The sequence below is a fragment of the Ricinus communis genome, chromosome 2, assembly GCF_019578655.1.
Source record: "Ricinus communis isolate WT05 ecotype wild-type chromosome 2, ASM1957865v1, whole genome shotgun sequence".
Taxonomy (NCBI): domain Eukaryota; kingdom Viridiplantae; phylum Streptophyta; class Magnoliopsida; order Malpighiales; family Euphorbiaceae; genus Ricinus; species Ricinus communis.
The window spans coordinates 1,978,807-1,990,823 of NC_063257.1; the positions used below are offsets into that span (position 1 = coordinate 1,978,807).

General features: G+C 36.8%; 2 protein-coding genes across 3 annotated transcripts; one reads left to right on the forward strand and one right to left on the reverse strand.

Moving 5' to 3' along the window:
• The first annotated feature begins 397 nt into the window (after positions 1-397).
• On the forward strand, positions 398-9,212 carry LOC8275764 (putative bifunctional dihydrofolate reductase-thymidylate synthase). 2 transcript variants are annotated; one of them, XM_015721191.3, is made up of 12 exons: positions 398-659; positions 5,826-5,904; positions 6,103-6,653; positions 6,729-7,122; positions 7,234-7,278; positions 7,455-7,520; positions 7,810-7,871; positions 7,952-8,026; positions 8,106-8,271; positions 8,410-8,533; positions 8,664-8,770; positions 8,928-9,212. In XM_015721191.3, the coding sequence occupies exons 2-12, from the start codon at positions 5,890-5,892 to the stop codon at positions 9,045-9,047; spliced, it is 1,725 nt and encodes a 574-aa protein (XP_015576677.1). In that variant the 5' UTR covers positions 398-659; positions 5,826-5,889; the 3' UTR covers positions 9,048-9,212. The 2 variants fall into 2 exon arrangements, with proteins under 2 accessions (XP_015576677.1, XP_015576679.1); XM_015721193.3 differs by having other exon boundaries at positions 401-659; positions 5,826-5,887.
• Positions 9,213-9,259: 47 nt separating this feature from the next.
• On the reverse strand, positions 9,260-11,105 carry LOC8275763 (AAA-ATPase At3g50940). Its single transcript, XM_002510380.4, has 2 exons — positions 9,996-11,105; positions 9,260-9,752 (listed from the first exon to the last, which is right to left on the reverse strand). Exons 1-2 carry the CDS (start codon positions 10,938-10,940, stop codon positions 9,390-9,392), a joined length of 1,308 nt encoding a protein of 435 aa, XP_002510426.1. The 5' UTR covers positions 10,941-11,105; the 3' UTR covers positions 9,260-9,389.
• Between the last annotated feature and the right edge of the window lie 912 nt (positions 11,106-12,017).

The window sequence follows — 12,017 nt, forward strand, 5'->3', positions numbered from 1 at the left end:
AGAAATAACAGAGATGAAACATTATATAATCTTCTAATGAAATACAAATCTACTGCAAGGCTTCAGAAAGTCATGGGATATGATATCTAGTTAAGTTGGGATAACACTTCAATCTTGTTTAATAGGTGTTTTAAGAGATTATTTAAGTTCTTGGATAAATCAAGTAAAAGAAGATTATACTGAATATGAAAAAGAGAAATTTGTTATTATAACAAGGGACTAAAAAGGATTCCGTATTTTAAAAATTGAAAGAAAAATGATTAACAAAGCTCTTATTTACGGGACCCATATGGAAACCATTTCCTTCTTTGATCTATTTCAAGTGTAAAATATGGGATGTTTTTGAAATATGTTAGAGACGGGTTTAATATTTTCCAAAATAAATGGAGTTTATTTGACCAAAACAATTATAAGGGTCGAATGTGATTATTGAGGTAAAGATCAGGGGCCAAATATGCACCTTTTCGTTTCTTTTCTTTTGTAGACTGACTTTTAAAAATGATGGATTCAACTAAAATCAAATATCTCCTCCTCCTCACTTTTATTTCCCTCCAGTTCGGTTCTGGTTTTCTTCCCATCAAACAACCGCTTTCTTTCCAATTCCAGTCTTTTCCGTTAAACCCTAACAACTGGCTGCTTTTCTATTGGGGATCGGTGGAGTAAGTTATCCTGCAACTTTTGCTGTATTTCACATCCACTTCTTGATATTTAATCTCTAATTTTGTTCTTTTAATTGTTACCTTTTTTTTTATTAGAAATCTGAATTGAGTTGTACTCTTTTACCTTAGTGAATGTCAATGTTATCTGTTATTTTTGAACCTGATTGATACTTTTATAGTCACGGTGCTTACTCATTTCTTCTTTTATTTTTGTTTAGCTGGTTCGTAATCGTTGAATGCAAATTATAGAGATGTGTATAGAGAATTATGGCTTGTAATTTAAGCTTGATACTTTATTGAATAAGAAATGTTCTGTATATATACAAGAGCAGGTGTAAAATATCTAAGAGATATTTAGCATATGGTTACAATAGAAAGATAAGAGTTAGCTGCCAGGATAAGCAATGAGCTGTTACAAAAGTATAAAACAGAATTAATAACAACAGTAAATCTAATCTTGTTAATTTGAATGATAATCTGTTATTCTTTAACGTTATCCTTGACACGCCCCCGCAAGATGGAGGATCCATCAGAGACTCCAATCTTGGATCGAAATTGAAGAAACTGACTACGTCCCAATGGCTTTGTTAGCATGTCAGCTAATTGATCTTTGGAGCTGATGTGAAGAACACGTAATGAGCCTGAAGAAACTCGCTCACGTACAAAATGATAATCAAGATCCAAATGCTTCATGCGGGAATGATAAACTGGATTGGCACATAAATATGTCGCACCCGTATTGTCACAAAATAAAGTTGGAGGCTGTTGAAGAGAAATACCTAATTCATGTAATAAGTTCTGAACCCACATAACTTCTGCTGCAGCATTGGCTAATGCTTTGTACTCAGCTTCAGTGGAGGAGCGAGAGACAGATTTCTGACGAGCTGATCGCCAAGAGATAATGTTAGAACCCAAATATAAAATATAGGCAGTAGTAGAACGCCCATTATCCTGAATACCACCCCAATCAGAATCAGAGAAGGCTGTAAGGGAGATAGGACAATCTCGGTTTAGAAACAAACCATGATGAACAGAACCTTTTAAATATCTGAGTACTCTTTTTAATGCTTGTAGATGTTTTTGCGTGGGAGCATGCATGAACTGCGATAATTTGTTAACAGCAAAGGAAACATCAGACCTAGTAATTGCCAAATACTGTAGTGAACCAACAAGGCTACGATAAGATGCAGCATCAACTTTAGAAGATCCATCAACAAGAGAGTAAGATTCAGAGGAACTAAGAGGAGTAGCAACCTCTTTGGCACCATCCATGTTAAACTGGCATAAAAGATCACTGATATGACGATGCTGAGAGAGAAACACACCAGATGGAGTAGAAATGACCTCAACTCCCAAAAAATGATGGAGAGAACCCAAATCCTTAATGGAAACCCGAGTGGCTAGCTTGTGAACAAATTGATCCAAAAATTGGGAATGGTTACCGGTAAGAACAATATCATCGACATAAACCAAAAAATAAGCGGTGATACCATTTTCAGCATAAATGAACAAGGAGGCATCAGCCAATGACTTGCGAAAACCAGACATGAGCAAAAAATTAGTTAACTCTGTATACCAGGTGCGAGGTGCCTGTTTGAGACCGTAAATCGCTTTGCGAAGCTTGCAAATATGATTGGGAAATTGTGGATGAAGATAGCCAGAAGGTTGAGTCATGTAAACATCTTCTTGGAGTGTACCATGCAAGAAAGCATTATTAACATCCAATTGACATAATGGCCAATTGTGTGATAAGGAAAGACAAAAAATAATGCGAATAGTTACAGGTTTTGTAACAGGACTAAAGGTTTCAAAATAATCACGCCCAGGTTCTTGGAGGAAACCTTTTGCCACAAGACGAGCTTTGTACTTGTCTATCGAACCATCGGGTTTACGTTTGAGACGAAAAATCCATTTGCAGCCAATTGCCACTGGAGATGATTTCGGAACTAACTCCCAAGTTCCATTCTGTAAGAGAGCATTGAACTCAGCATCCATAGCTTGTCGCCAAAAAGGATCTTTAATAGCTTGTGCCACAGTGGTAGGTTCAAGGGTAGAAGGAAGTGGATGTGTGGTGGTAAGGTTAATAAATTTGTTATTGAAGTATTTAGAGTTTGGTTTTTTCACACGGATGGGACGGTGTGCTGTGGATTGGGATTGGAATCTGATGAAGAAAGAGGGAGAGATGGAGAAGATGGTGAAGTAGGAGGAGAATCTGGTGAGTGGTCGAGGGAGGCTACAAGTGGAGAGGATGTGATCAATGGATTTGATTCAGCAACAGTAGGAATAGACTGAAGAGGCAGTTCAGGAGGAGGGGCAATCTGATGCGAAGAAATGATTTCTGGGTCGTTCGGAAAAACTTGAGTGGTGGTGGGTAAGGAATGATTTTGTGGCTCTGTATCTTGTGAAGAACCTGCATGAAGAGCATCTTGAACAAGGTTAGTAAACTGATGAGATTTATTGCGAACTCGAAGAGGAAATGCTGTCTCAACAAATTTGACATGACGAGATAAATATAATCGATTTGTAGTAGGATCAAGGCATTTATATGCTGATTGAGACGTCGAATAACCAAGAAAAAGACACGAAATGGACCGAGGTTGAAGTTTAGAGGATGTATATGGACGTAACCAAGGATAGCACAAACACCCAAATGGTTTAAGAGACTGACAGTTAGGAGACTTATGAAAAAGCACTTGGAATGGGGATTTGAAAGATAATACAGAAGAGGGAAGACGATTAATTTGATAGACAGCAGCTTGAAAAGCATAGGACAAGTAATGTAAAGGAAGAGATGCAAAATGAAGCAAGGACAGACCCGTTTCAACTATGTGTCGATGGCGTCTTTCGGCAGTGCCATTATGCTCAGGCGTGTGTGGGGGAGAAGTGAAGTGAGAAATGCCATATGAATTGAAAATTGGAATAAGCTTCTGGTACTCCCCCCCATTATCAGAAAAAACCGCCTTGATTTTAGTTTGAAAGAAATTTTCCACCAGCTTTTTAAATTGAGGGAATAAAGTAGATGTATCAGATTTGTGCTTTATAGGATATAGCCAGATGTATTTGGTAAAATGATCAATAAAAATCATGTAATATGCATAACCATCGAGAGATTACTTTGTTGGTCCCTAGACATCAGTATAAACAAGTTCAAATGGTTGAGTACTAACAAGAGAATTGAGAGAGAATGGGAGTTTATAACTTTTATTGATAGAACATGAACTACAATGAAAATCTAAAATGGACCCTACATTAGAACCTGAAAAATTTTGTTGAAGAACTAGACGAAGCACTTTATTGGAAGGATGACCAAGTTTGTGATGCCAATCAGAGACAGAGAATTTGGCACTGACATTAATTTGTGGATGAGAGGGAATAGTTGCGCAATAAACATCATCAATGTTTTTCCCTTGTAGTAGAGGCGCCCCCGTGCAAAGATCCTTCACAAGAAAATGAGAGGAGAAAAATTCAATAGAAACAGGGTTAGATTTATACAGTTTAGCTATAGAAATCAAATTAGTACGTAAACTTGGAACATACAACACATTAGATAAGGAAAGTGATCTGTGAGGTGTATGGATTTTTGTGTGACCAGTATGTGAAATAGATAGACTTTTACCATCACCCAAGAACAGCTCGTCTGGACCTCCATAATCAGAATAAGTTTGTAGGCCAGATAAATTAGAAGTGGCATGGTGAGAAGCGGCACTGTCAAATAGCCAAGGTTGTTGCATTGTTGGATAACTGGTGGTGGCATTTGCTACTGGAGGTGAAATGGTATTTGTGGATGGAGAGTTAATCACAGACATGTTATTCTCTTTCAAGAATTTTGTGAGCTTCCTACAATCACGTGTATCATGACCTACAATTTCACAAAAATGACAAAATGAATCGGCCCGAAATGAGCGATTGCCAGTTGGATTTTGCCAAGGACGATAATTATTGCCAGTATAACCACCACAAGATTTGCGATAGTTGAAATTGTGGCCCTGAAATGATTTTTGAAACTGTTGTGGCTTTGGAGGTTGCCTTTGAGTCACATTGATTGTAGGAATGGTAGGAAGAGATGTTGAGTCTTTGTCTTTCAAAGATCTCTCAAAGTCCGCCAACTTATCAAATAATTCAGAATAAGTAATCGATGATTTACGAGCTTTAATAGCTGCCACAATGGGACTGAACTCATCTCCTAATTGGGTGATGATATGAACAATAAGATCGTCTTCATTAATAGGATTTTCAGTGAGGGCTAACTCATCAGCAGTGGATCGCATGTCAGCAAGATATTCAGCAACAGATTTATTATCTTTGGGAGACTTAGCAAGCTTCGCTTTAAGCGAAATGATTCTTGATCGTGAAGAATTTGCATAGCTGTGTGTGAGTCGTTCCCAGGCTTCTTGGGAGGATTCAGCAGAGGCGATGATAGGTTGGATCATATCGGAGCAGCTACCGAGGATTGCACTAAAAAGTGTTTGATCTTGTCGATACTAGTTTGTGTAATCTGGATTAATTTTCTTGCGGTCATCGTCAAGAAATTGAGATGGTGCAGCAACAGTACCATCAATGTATTCTAGCAAATTAAGACCAATAAGTGTTGATTGAAGTTGTTTTCGCCAAACTGGAAAGTTGGTAGAGCTGAGCTTAATAGGAAAATGAGTTGGGGCATTTAATGGCACAATAGAAGCTGTTGACGTAGTAGGAGCCATGAGAAGAAAATAGGATCAAAACTCGTTAGAGTGTTTAAGCTCTGATACCATATAGAGAATTATGGTTTGTAATTTAAGCTTGATACTTTATTGAATAAGAAATGTTCTGTATATATACAAGAGCAGCTGTAAAATATCTAAGAGATATTTAGCATATGGTTACAACAGAAAGATAAGAGTTAGCTGCCAGGATAAGCAATGAGCTGTTACAAAAGTATAAAACAGAATTAATAACAACAGTAAATCTAATCTTGTTAATTTGAATGATAATCTGTTATTCTTTAACCTTATCCTTGACAATGTGTATGTTTACTTTGGTGCGTGTTACTTGTATTGGCGGACAACTATTTAATATTGTGTGATGATTTCATTATCTTTTCTTGATTATGAAATGTCTCTATACTATCTCTCTCTAGAATATTTTCTAATATATGTTTTATTGAAAGTTTTGACCTGTTTGACTCAGATGGAAAGATCCGGCTTGCTTTCAGAAGATATCTAGATTTTGATGCAGCTATGCTCACCCGAGTATGTGTCTTTCAAAGGTTTTCATGACAAACATATATCTATTATGGTTTCAACTTAAATGCCATTTTTATTGATTTCCCATGGTATTTGTTTTTGGTCATGTTTTGGCTAAGCATGTTTCTGCAGGTCTGTCGTGTTCTTGGAATTGCTATTCTGAATTTCTGAGTTATATCCAGTTTGTAGCATCTTAGTTGCATTTTTTTTGTTACTTTCAGGTTTTATTGAGTTCTTGTAAGAATAGCTTCTGGAATTCTTCTTATCTATCTGTAGCAGTCACCCGACTACAGATAGTATCTTGTGAATCTCCAAAGTGGAGATCTTACAGAAGATTATCTGTTATGAGTGGCGACGTTTCAATAGGCATTCCTAGAGGCAATGCCAATATGCATCTTGATCGAAATAGGAGATATCAAGTTGTGGTTGCTGCTACTCGTGATATGGGGATTGGGAAGGATGGGAAGTTACCATGGAGATTGCCATCTGATCTTAAGTTTTTCAAGGAGCTTACATTGACTACATCAAGTCCTGGAAAAAGGAATGCAGTTGTGATGGGTAGGAAAACATGGGAAAGTATTCCCTTGAAGTACAGACCCCTACCTGGACGCTTGAATATTGTGCTGACTTGTTCTGGGGGTTGTGATATCACAACTGCAGAAGATGTTTTAACATGTGGAAGTATTCCATCAGCATTGGAGTTATTGGCAGAAGCACCTTACAGTTTTTTAATTGAGAAGGTTTTTTTTATCGGCGGTGGCCAGATATTGAGGTAATTTGCACCTGAACAAATAAATTACATACTAGCAGATGTCAATGTGGCAGATATTGATATTTTTTAATACAGGAAAACAATTAATGCACCAGGATGTGATGCTATCCACATCACTGAAATTGAGACAAGCATTGAATGTGACACCTTCATTCCAGTTATTGATTTTTCTTTATTTCACCCATGGTATTCCTCTCTACCAATAGTGGAAAACAATGTCCGATATTCTTTTGCGACATATGTTCGTGTTAAGAATTCAGAAAATGGTACTCTTTCTAAAAGCGCTTCAGCAAATGGCAATTTAAGTTCCAACACGTTTGAAGTAAAGAATTTTACCTTTCTTCCAAGTATCATTTATAAGAAACATGATGAATATATGTATCTAAGACTGGCTGAACAAATTATCTCAAATGGCACCTTGAAAGATGACAGGACAGGCACTGGTACCCTATCAAAATTTGGTGGTCAGGTAATACCAAACTTTGGCTTTCTATGCATCTCTCTACTCTGTTTTCTTTTTCTGCCATCTGATGAAGGGCATCTTCTTATTGCACTATTTGATACTCGTTACACTTTGCAGATGCAGTACAATCTGCGCAAATCTTTTCCGCTTCTTACAACAAAGGTATCAGTTCCCTTCAAAAGTTCAATTCCATTTGCTTTGCAATTACCAAAATTTTTGGACATCAGTGTTATACTTCACTCATCAGATCTCGTTTACTCGCCATAGGTTATCTATGGGATATTTTCCGTATGCCTTACCTAAATTGCTACTTGTGGTTATCATTTTCAATCGCACAGAGAGTGTTTTGGATGGGAGTTGTTGAAGAACTTTTGTGGTTTATTAGTGGTTCAACCAATGCAAAGGTGATCTTCTCTTCAAGTACTGTGAAATTGGATGTCCTTTTCATGTTTTTATCCAGTCAAATATTTAAAGTGAACAATTAAGCAATATGATACCTATCCATAAAAAGTAACCATATTTGCTCGATTTTTCCCTCCCTTCTATTTATGAGTGGCTTGTTTTCTTACATGTAACTGGTATTATTGACATTGCTGCTAAGCATCACACACCAATGGATTAAGTAATAACATACTTTTAGAAGAAAATCTAATTCCTGAAGTTCTGTAATTTCATTAGAGATTCTTGCAATAGGTTCTACAAGAGAAAGGCATTCATATATGGGACGGTAATGCATCCAGAGACTACCTTGACAGGTAACCACTTGGCTATGAGAATCCACATTGATTGCAAATGTTTTCTCTACAAACTCAACTGATGAGTTTGTATGTCTCAGTATTGGCCTGAAAGATATAGAAGAGAGTGACCTGGGACCCATATATGGCTTCCAGTGGAGATACTTTGGCGCTAGGTTGGTAATTATCATTTTCCCAAAAATTACTCTCAACTTCTGTTTCATATTTTTTCTTATTCTTTTCTTTTGCCTGCAGATATACAGATATGCATGCTGACTACTCTGGCCAAGGATTTGATCAGCTGGTAGACGTTATTGATAAGATCAAGAGTAAACCAGATGACAGGTGTATTATCCTCAGATCATGGAATCCATCAGATCTTAAATTGATGGCGTTTCCACCTTGTCACATGTTTGCACAGGTTTGGAATATTCCACTTCTCTTTCTCCTTTGTCTCTACCATATGTGTGGGTGTCTATGTTTTGGTACCCTGTTGAAGTATAATTTTTGGTCTGTCTTGAAATAATTATCACCTTCCAAATGTCTTTATTAATTGCAGTTCTATGTGGCTAATGGGGAGCTGTCTTGTCAAATGTACCAGCGATCTGCTGATATCGGTCTTGGAGTGCCATTTAACATTGCCTTTTATGCTTTATTGACATGCATAATTGCCCATGTTTGTGGTAAACATTTATATATCCTGTTCATTCAAAGCACATATAAATCTGCTTTCAGCAATGCTTTGTTTTAATACCGGAAGTAGTCTGCATTGTCAATATTATCTTATTGCTGATGCCACTTTTACCTATGCAGCTCTTGTTCCTGGTGATTTTATCCATTTGATTGGGGATGCTCGTGTTTGTACAACTCATATTGGGCCTTTGCAGAAGCAGCTTCAGAAACTTCCTACACCTTTCCCTGTAAGTGCTCTAGATGTAGAATTGAGTTCAGTTGGCTAATAACTTATAGAACATATTATCATATCCTTTGGCATGAGGATGTGGCCTTCAAAATGGCTAGACCTTATTGTTCGTTACCTATTTCTTTTGCTTATACATCCCATTCATTCGAATGCAGATTCTGAGGATAAATCCTGCGAAAAAGGATATTGATTCATTTGAGGCATCTGACTTTCAACTCATAGGCTATGATCCTCATGAGTATATAGATATGAAAAATCTCAGTGTAGATCTTTAAAATGACAAGAATGAAATTTTGCTCATTTTATTTGTAAATTCTAAATATAGCCGTTCTAGTCTTTCAGGCATAAGTTGGCCAGGTTGTATTTGCATCAAACCAGAACTTTGCATATGATATGATCAGGTTCTAGTTGTTAACCCATGAGAATTTGGGTTTGTACAATTCTCTGCAAGATCTCTTTCATGTTTATACAAAGGTTTAGCAGTGCATTAAGGCAGAAGCCTGAACAGAAACATCAGGTTTTATATTGACAACCGAGACACTGCTTACATTTTTCCCTAGGAAGAAAGAAACAAATCCTACTCAGGATTGTTCATGCTTTTGGTCATTCAATATTGCCTACAGCACTATTGATCTTACCTTACCTTGGAGGAACTTGATTAGGCCTTCTAGTGCAAGTTCTGCATCTGTACATTTCATTAGCTCTCCTGCAACTTCAGCAGGTGTAGATTGAGCCTTCTCCAACAGCTGCTCAATTTCATCAAACAGGTGATGGTCCTTAATATGTAAATAATTAGATGCAAGTGTCTTGAAACCATTGAAAGTGCAGTAAGACAAGTGCAGGTGCATATCCATGCGTCCGGGTCTTAGCAATACTGGGACAAGCTGGTCTTTGTGATTGGTTGTGAACACTACAATCCTTTCATCTCCGCAGCTCGACCACAGGCCATCAATGAAATTCAAAAGACCAGAGAGCGTGACCTGCAAAATGCAAAGGCAAGGTTACAATTTCCTCTTCCTTTTCTTTTTCTTATGGTTAATTGATCCCAACTAGAGTTCACAGTGAGAATATCAAGTTTATCATTTTTAGTGAAACATTATATTTTTATTAGCTTTTTAGGTAGCCTCAATTGCATGTTGACTCGGGTTGTACATGTATATGAGGCATGGCTAGCCATGCGTATAAAGTCCAGCATTTAAATGAAACAGAATATGTGAACTTACTTTATCATCTTCCACAGACTCAAAAGAACGATCAATGTCTTCCACAACTAATATGGACTGATTTCCGATACCGATCAGCAGCCTCCTCAAGTCTGAATTGCATTGAACCTCCTTTAAATCCAAATCATAAACATCAAACTTAAGGTAATTAGCCATGGCAGCAACCAAGCTCGACTTTCCAGTTCCTGGTGGTCCATAAAACAAATACCCACGTTTCCATGCCTTGCCTACCCTCTTGTAAAACTCCTTCCTTGCTGTGAATTGATCAAGATCCTTTATCAACCCCTCCTTCATCTCTGGATCCATTGCTATTGTATCAAAGTTTGCTGGATGATCAAAATTAATGGAACCCCAGTAATCAGTGCCATTATAGTCAATTGTGTGCAACTTCAGAGTCTTTTTCTCTTCTCTTATTGCTTTGGCTTTCTTAAGAATGTAAGGTAAATAACAACTTAACACCATGTCTCTATGCTTCTTGTGGAAGCTCAGCTCAAAATATCGCAACTCAGAGCGCGAAAAGGCACTGCCATTGCTCGTTTTATTAGAAGCAACATGACTTTCAATGTGTGAAGACACCAAGACCCACTTCAGTTTTACTCCTTGAAACATATCAACTAGTTCTTGATCCGTATCAATAGTCACTGCTAGTTCCTTTTCTTTCTCTGGCTTGTTTACTTTTATTCTTCTCTTGGATACCAATAAGTTGGAACCCAAATATACATTAGCAGCATGAAACATCTGGTTCGTAGTGAGGCCATCAAACTCTTCAATGACAACAGTTAGTTGAGATGATAGAAGGGCTGATATTTTTCGAGCAGTTGAATTTAGGTATTGCTGCACAGCCTGTGGGATAAGATCTTTAGCTATGGAATGAAAAACAATTGCTGAGGCAGCAAAAGAGGCCGCCGCTGATAACAGCGTTTCAGTTTTGGGCAGACTTGTCATGTTCGTCTTTCTTCTTATGTTTTTGAATTTTATTAAATTCAGAACAGGGAAGCCAATACGAGTTAAGGTTTATAGGGGTTTCGGCTTGCAGAAGTTGAGGTTTATGTGGGATTTTGGCTTGATGATAAAGAAACTGAACACCTAGAATTCTCTGAACGTCTCTCCTGATTTGGAAATGGGCCTTTCCAGACACTTAAGAGGCCCTTTGAGGTTTACAATTGGATGGTTGGTATAAACGTAGGATAACAGGCCGGAAATGTAGCCAGGCATAAGCCCAACTTATGTTGGTGTGGTGGACGTTTTAGTGATACGGACAGTGAGATCACTTAGTACTCGATTTTCTAATTACTCTTATGAAATTGTTTCTGGAAGAAGTATTAGTTTATTGATTTTTTCAAATATATTCTTAAAAAATTTTATTTAAGATTATTTATGAGGAGTCGATTTTAACTTATAAATCTTTTACTGTCTTTGTAGTATAAATTGTTCGCTGAGAATTTTCCAAGAAGAAAGAGAAAAACTAAAAGTAAAATATCTGAGACTGAATGTCAATTTTTATTTTATTATTTTCTGAATTTTAAAAATTCCAAATACATCTTTAATAGATTCCTAAAAGATACATCCTTAATAGATTCCTAAAAAGAAGAAAAATAAATATATGAAGCAAAATCCAAAACGTCACCGCTTTCTTGAAAAAAGGCAAAAAAGATGAGCTTTCACATCGATATCACATTACCATCGATCAAAAAGACAACCAAAATGACATTTCAATCTATTATCTTATAATGTTATTAATGTATCAAAAATTGTTTTCATCGATAAAGCAAAAGACGTTGATATCACATGTATTCATCAACAATCACTTGTCGACAAACCTAAAACATTTTTCATGTTTTGACACCATAACACCACATCTTTTAGTTTTGATTTTCAATTAGAAAGAGACCCACTTGTCCAAAAATATTAACTTCATTTCGAGATCTACAAAAAAAGAGTGTATGTATATCATGCTTCATTCATCCTTTGATGAAACTCAAAAGTCTGTTCGCATAATTAATATAACTTTACTGAATTTGA

What these genes read in the sequence shown, in the direction of transcription:
- LOC8275764 (XM_015721191.3), top strand. An exon ending in TATCAAAATTTGGTGGTCAG is followed by an intron (nt 7,123 to 7,233) that starts GTAATACCAAAC and finishes TACACTTTGCAG; the next exon opens with ATGCAGTACAATCTGCGCAA. An exon ending in CTTGTCACATGTTTGCACAG is followed by an intron (nt 8,272 to 8,409) that starts GTTTGGAATATT and finishes TATTAATTGCAG; the next exon opens with TTCTATGTGGCTAATGGGGA.
- LOC8275763 (XM_002510380.4), bottom strand. Translation starts at nt 10,940, where the DNA reads ATGACAAGTCTGCCCAAAACTGAAACGCTGTTATCAGCGGCGGCCTCT. An exon ending in AGTCTGTGGAAGATGATAAA is followed by an intron (nt 9,753 to 9,995) that starts GTAAGTTCACAT and finishes TGCATTTTGCAG; the next exon opens with GTCACGCTCTCTGGTCTTTT.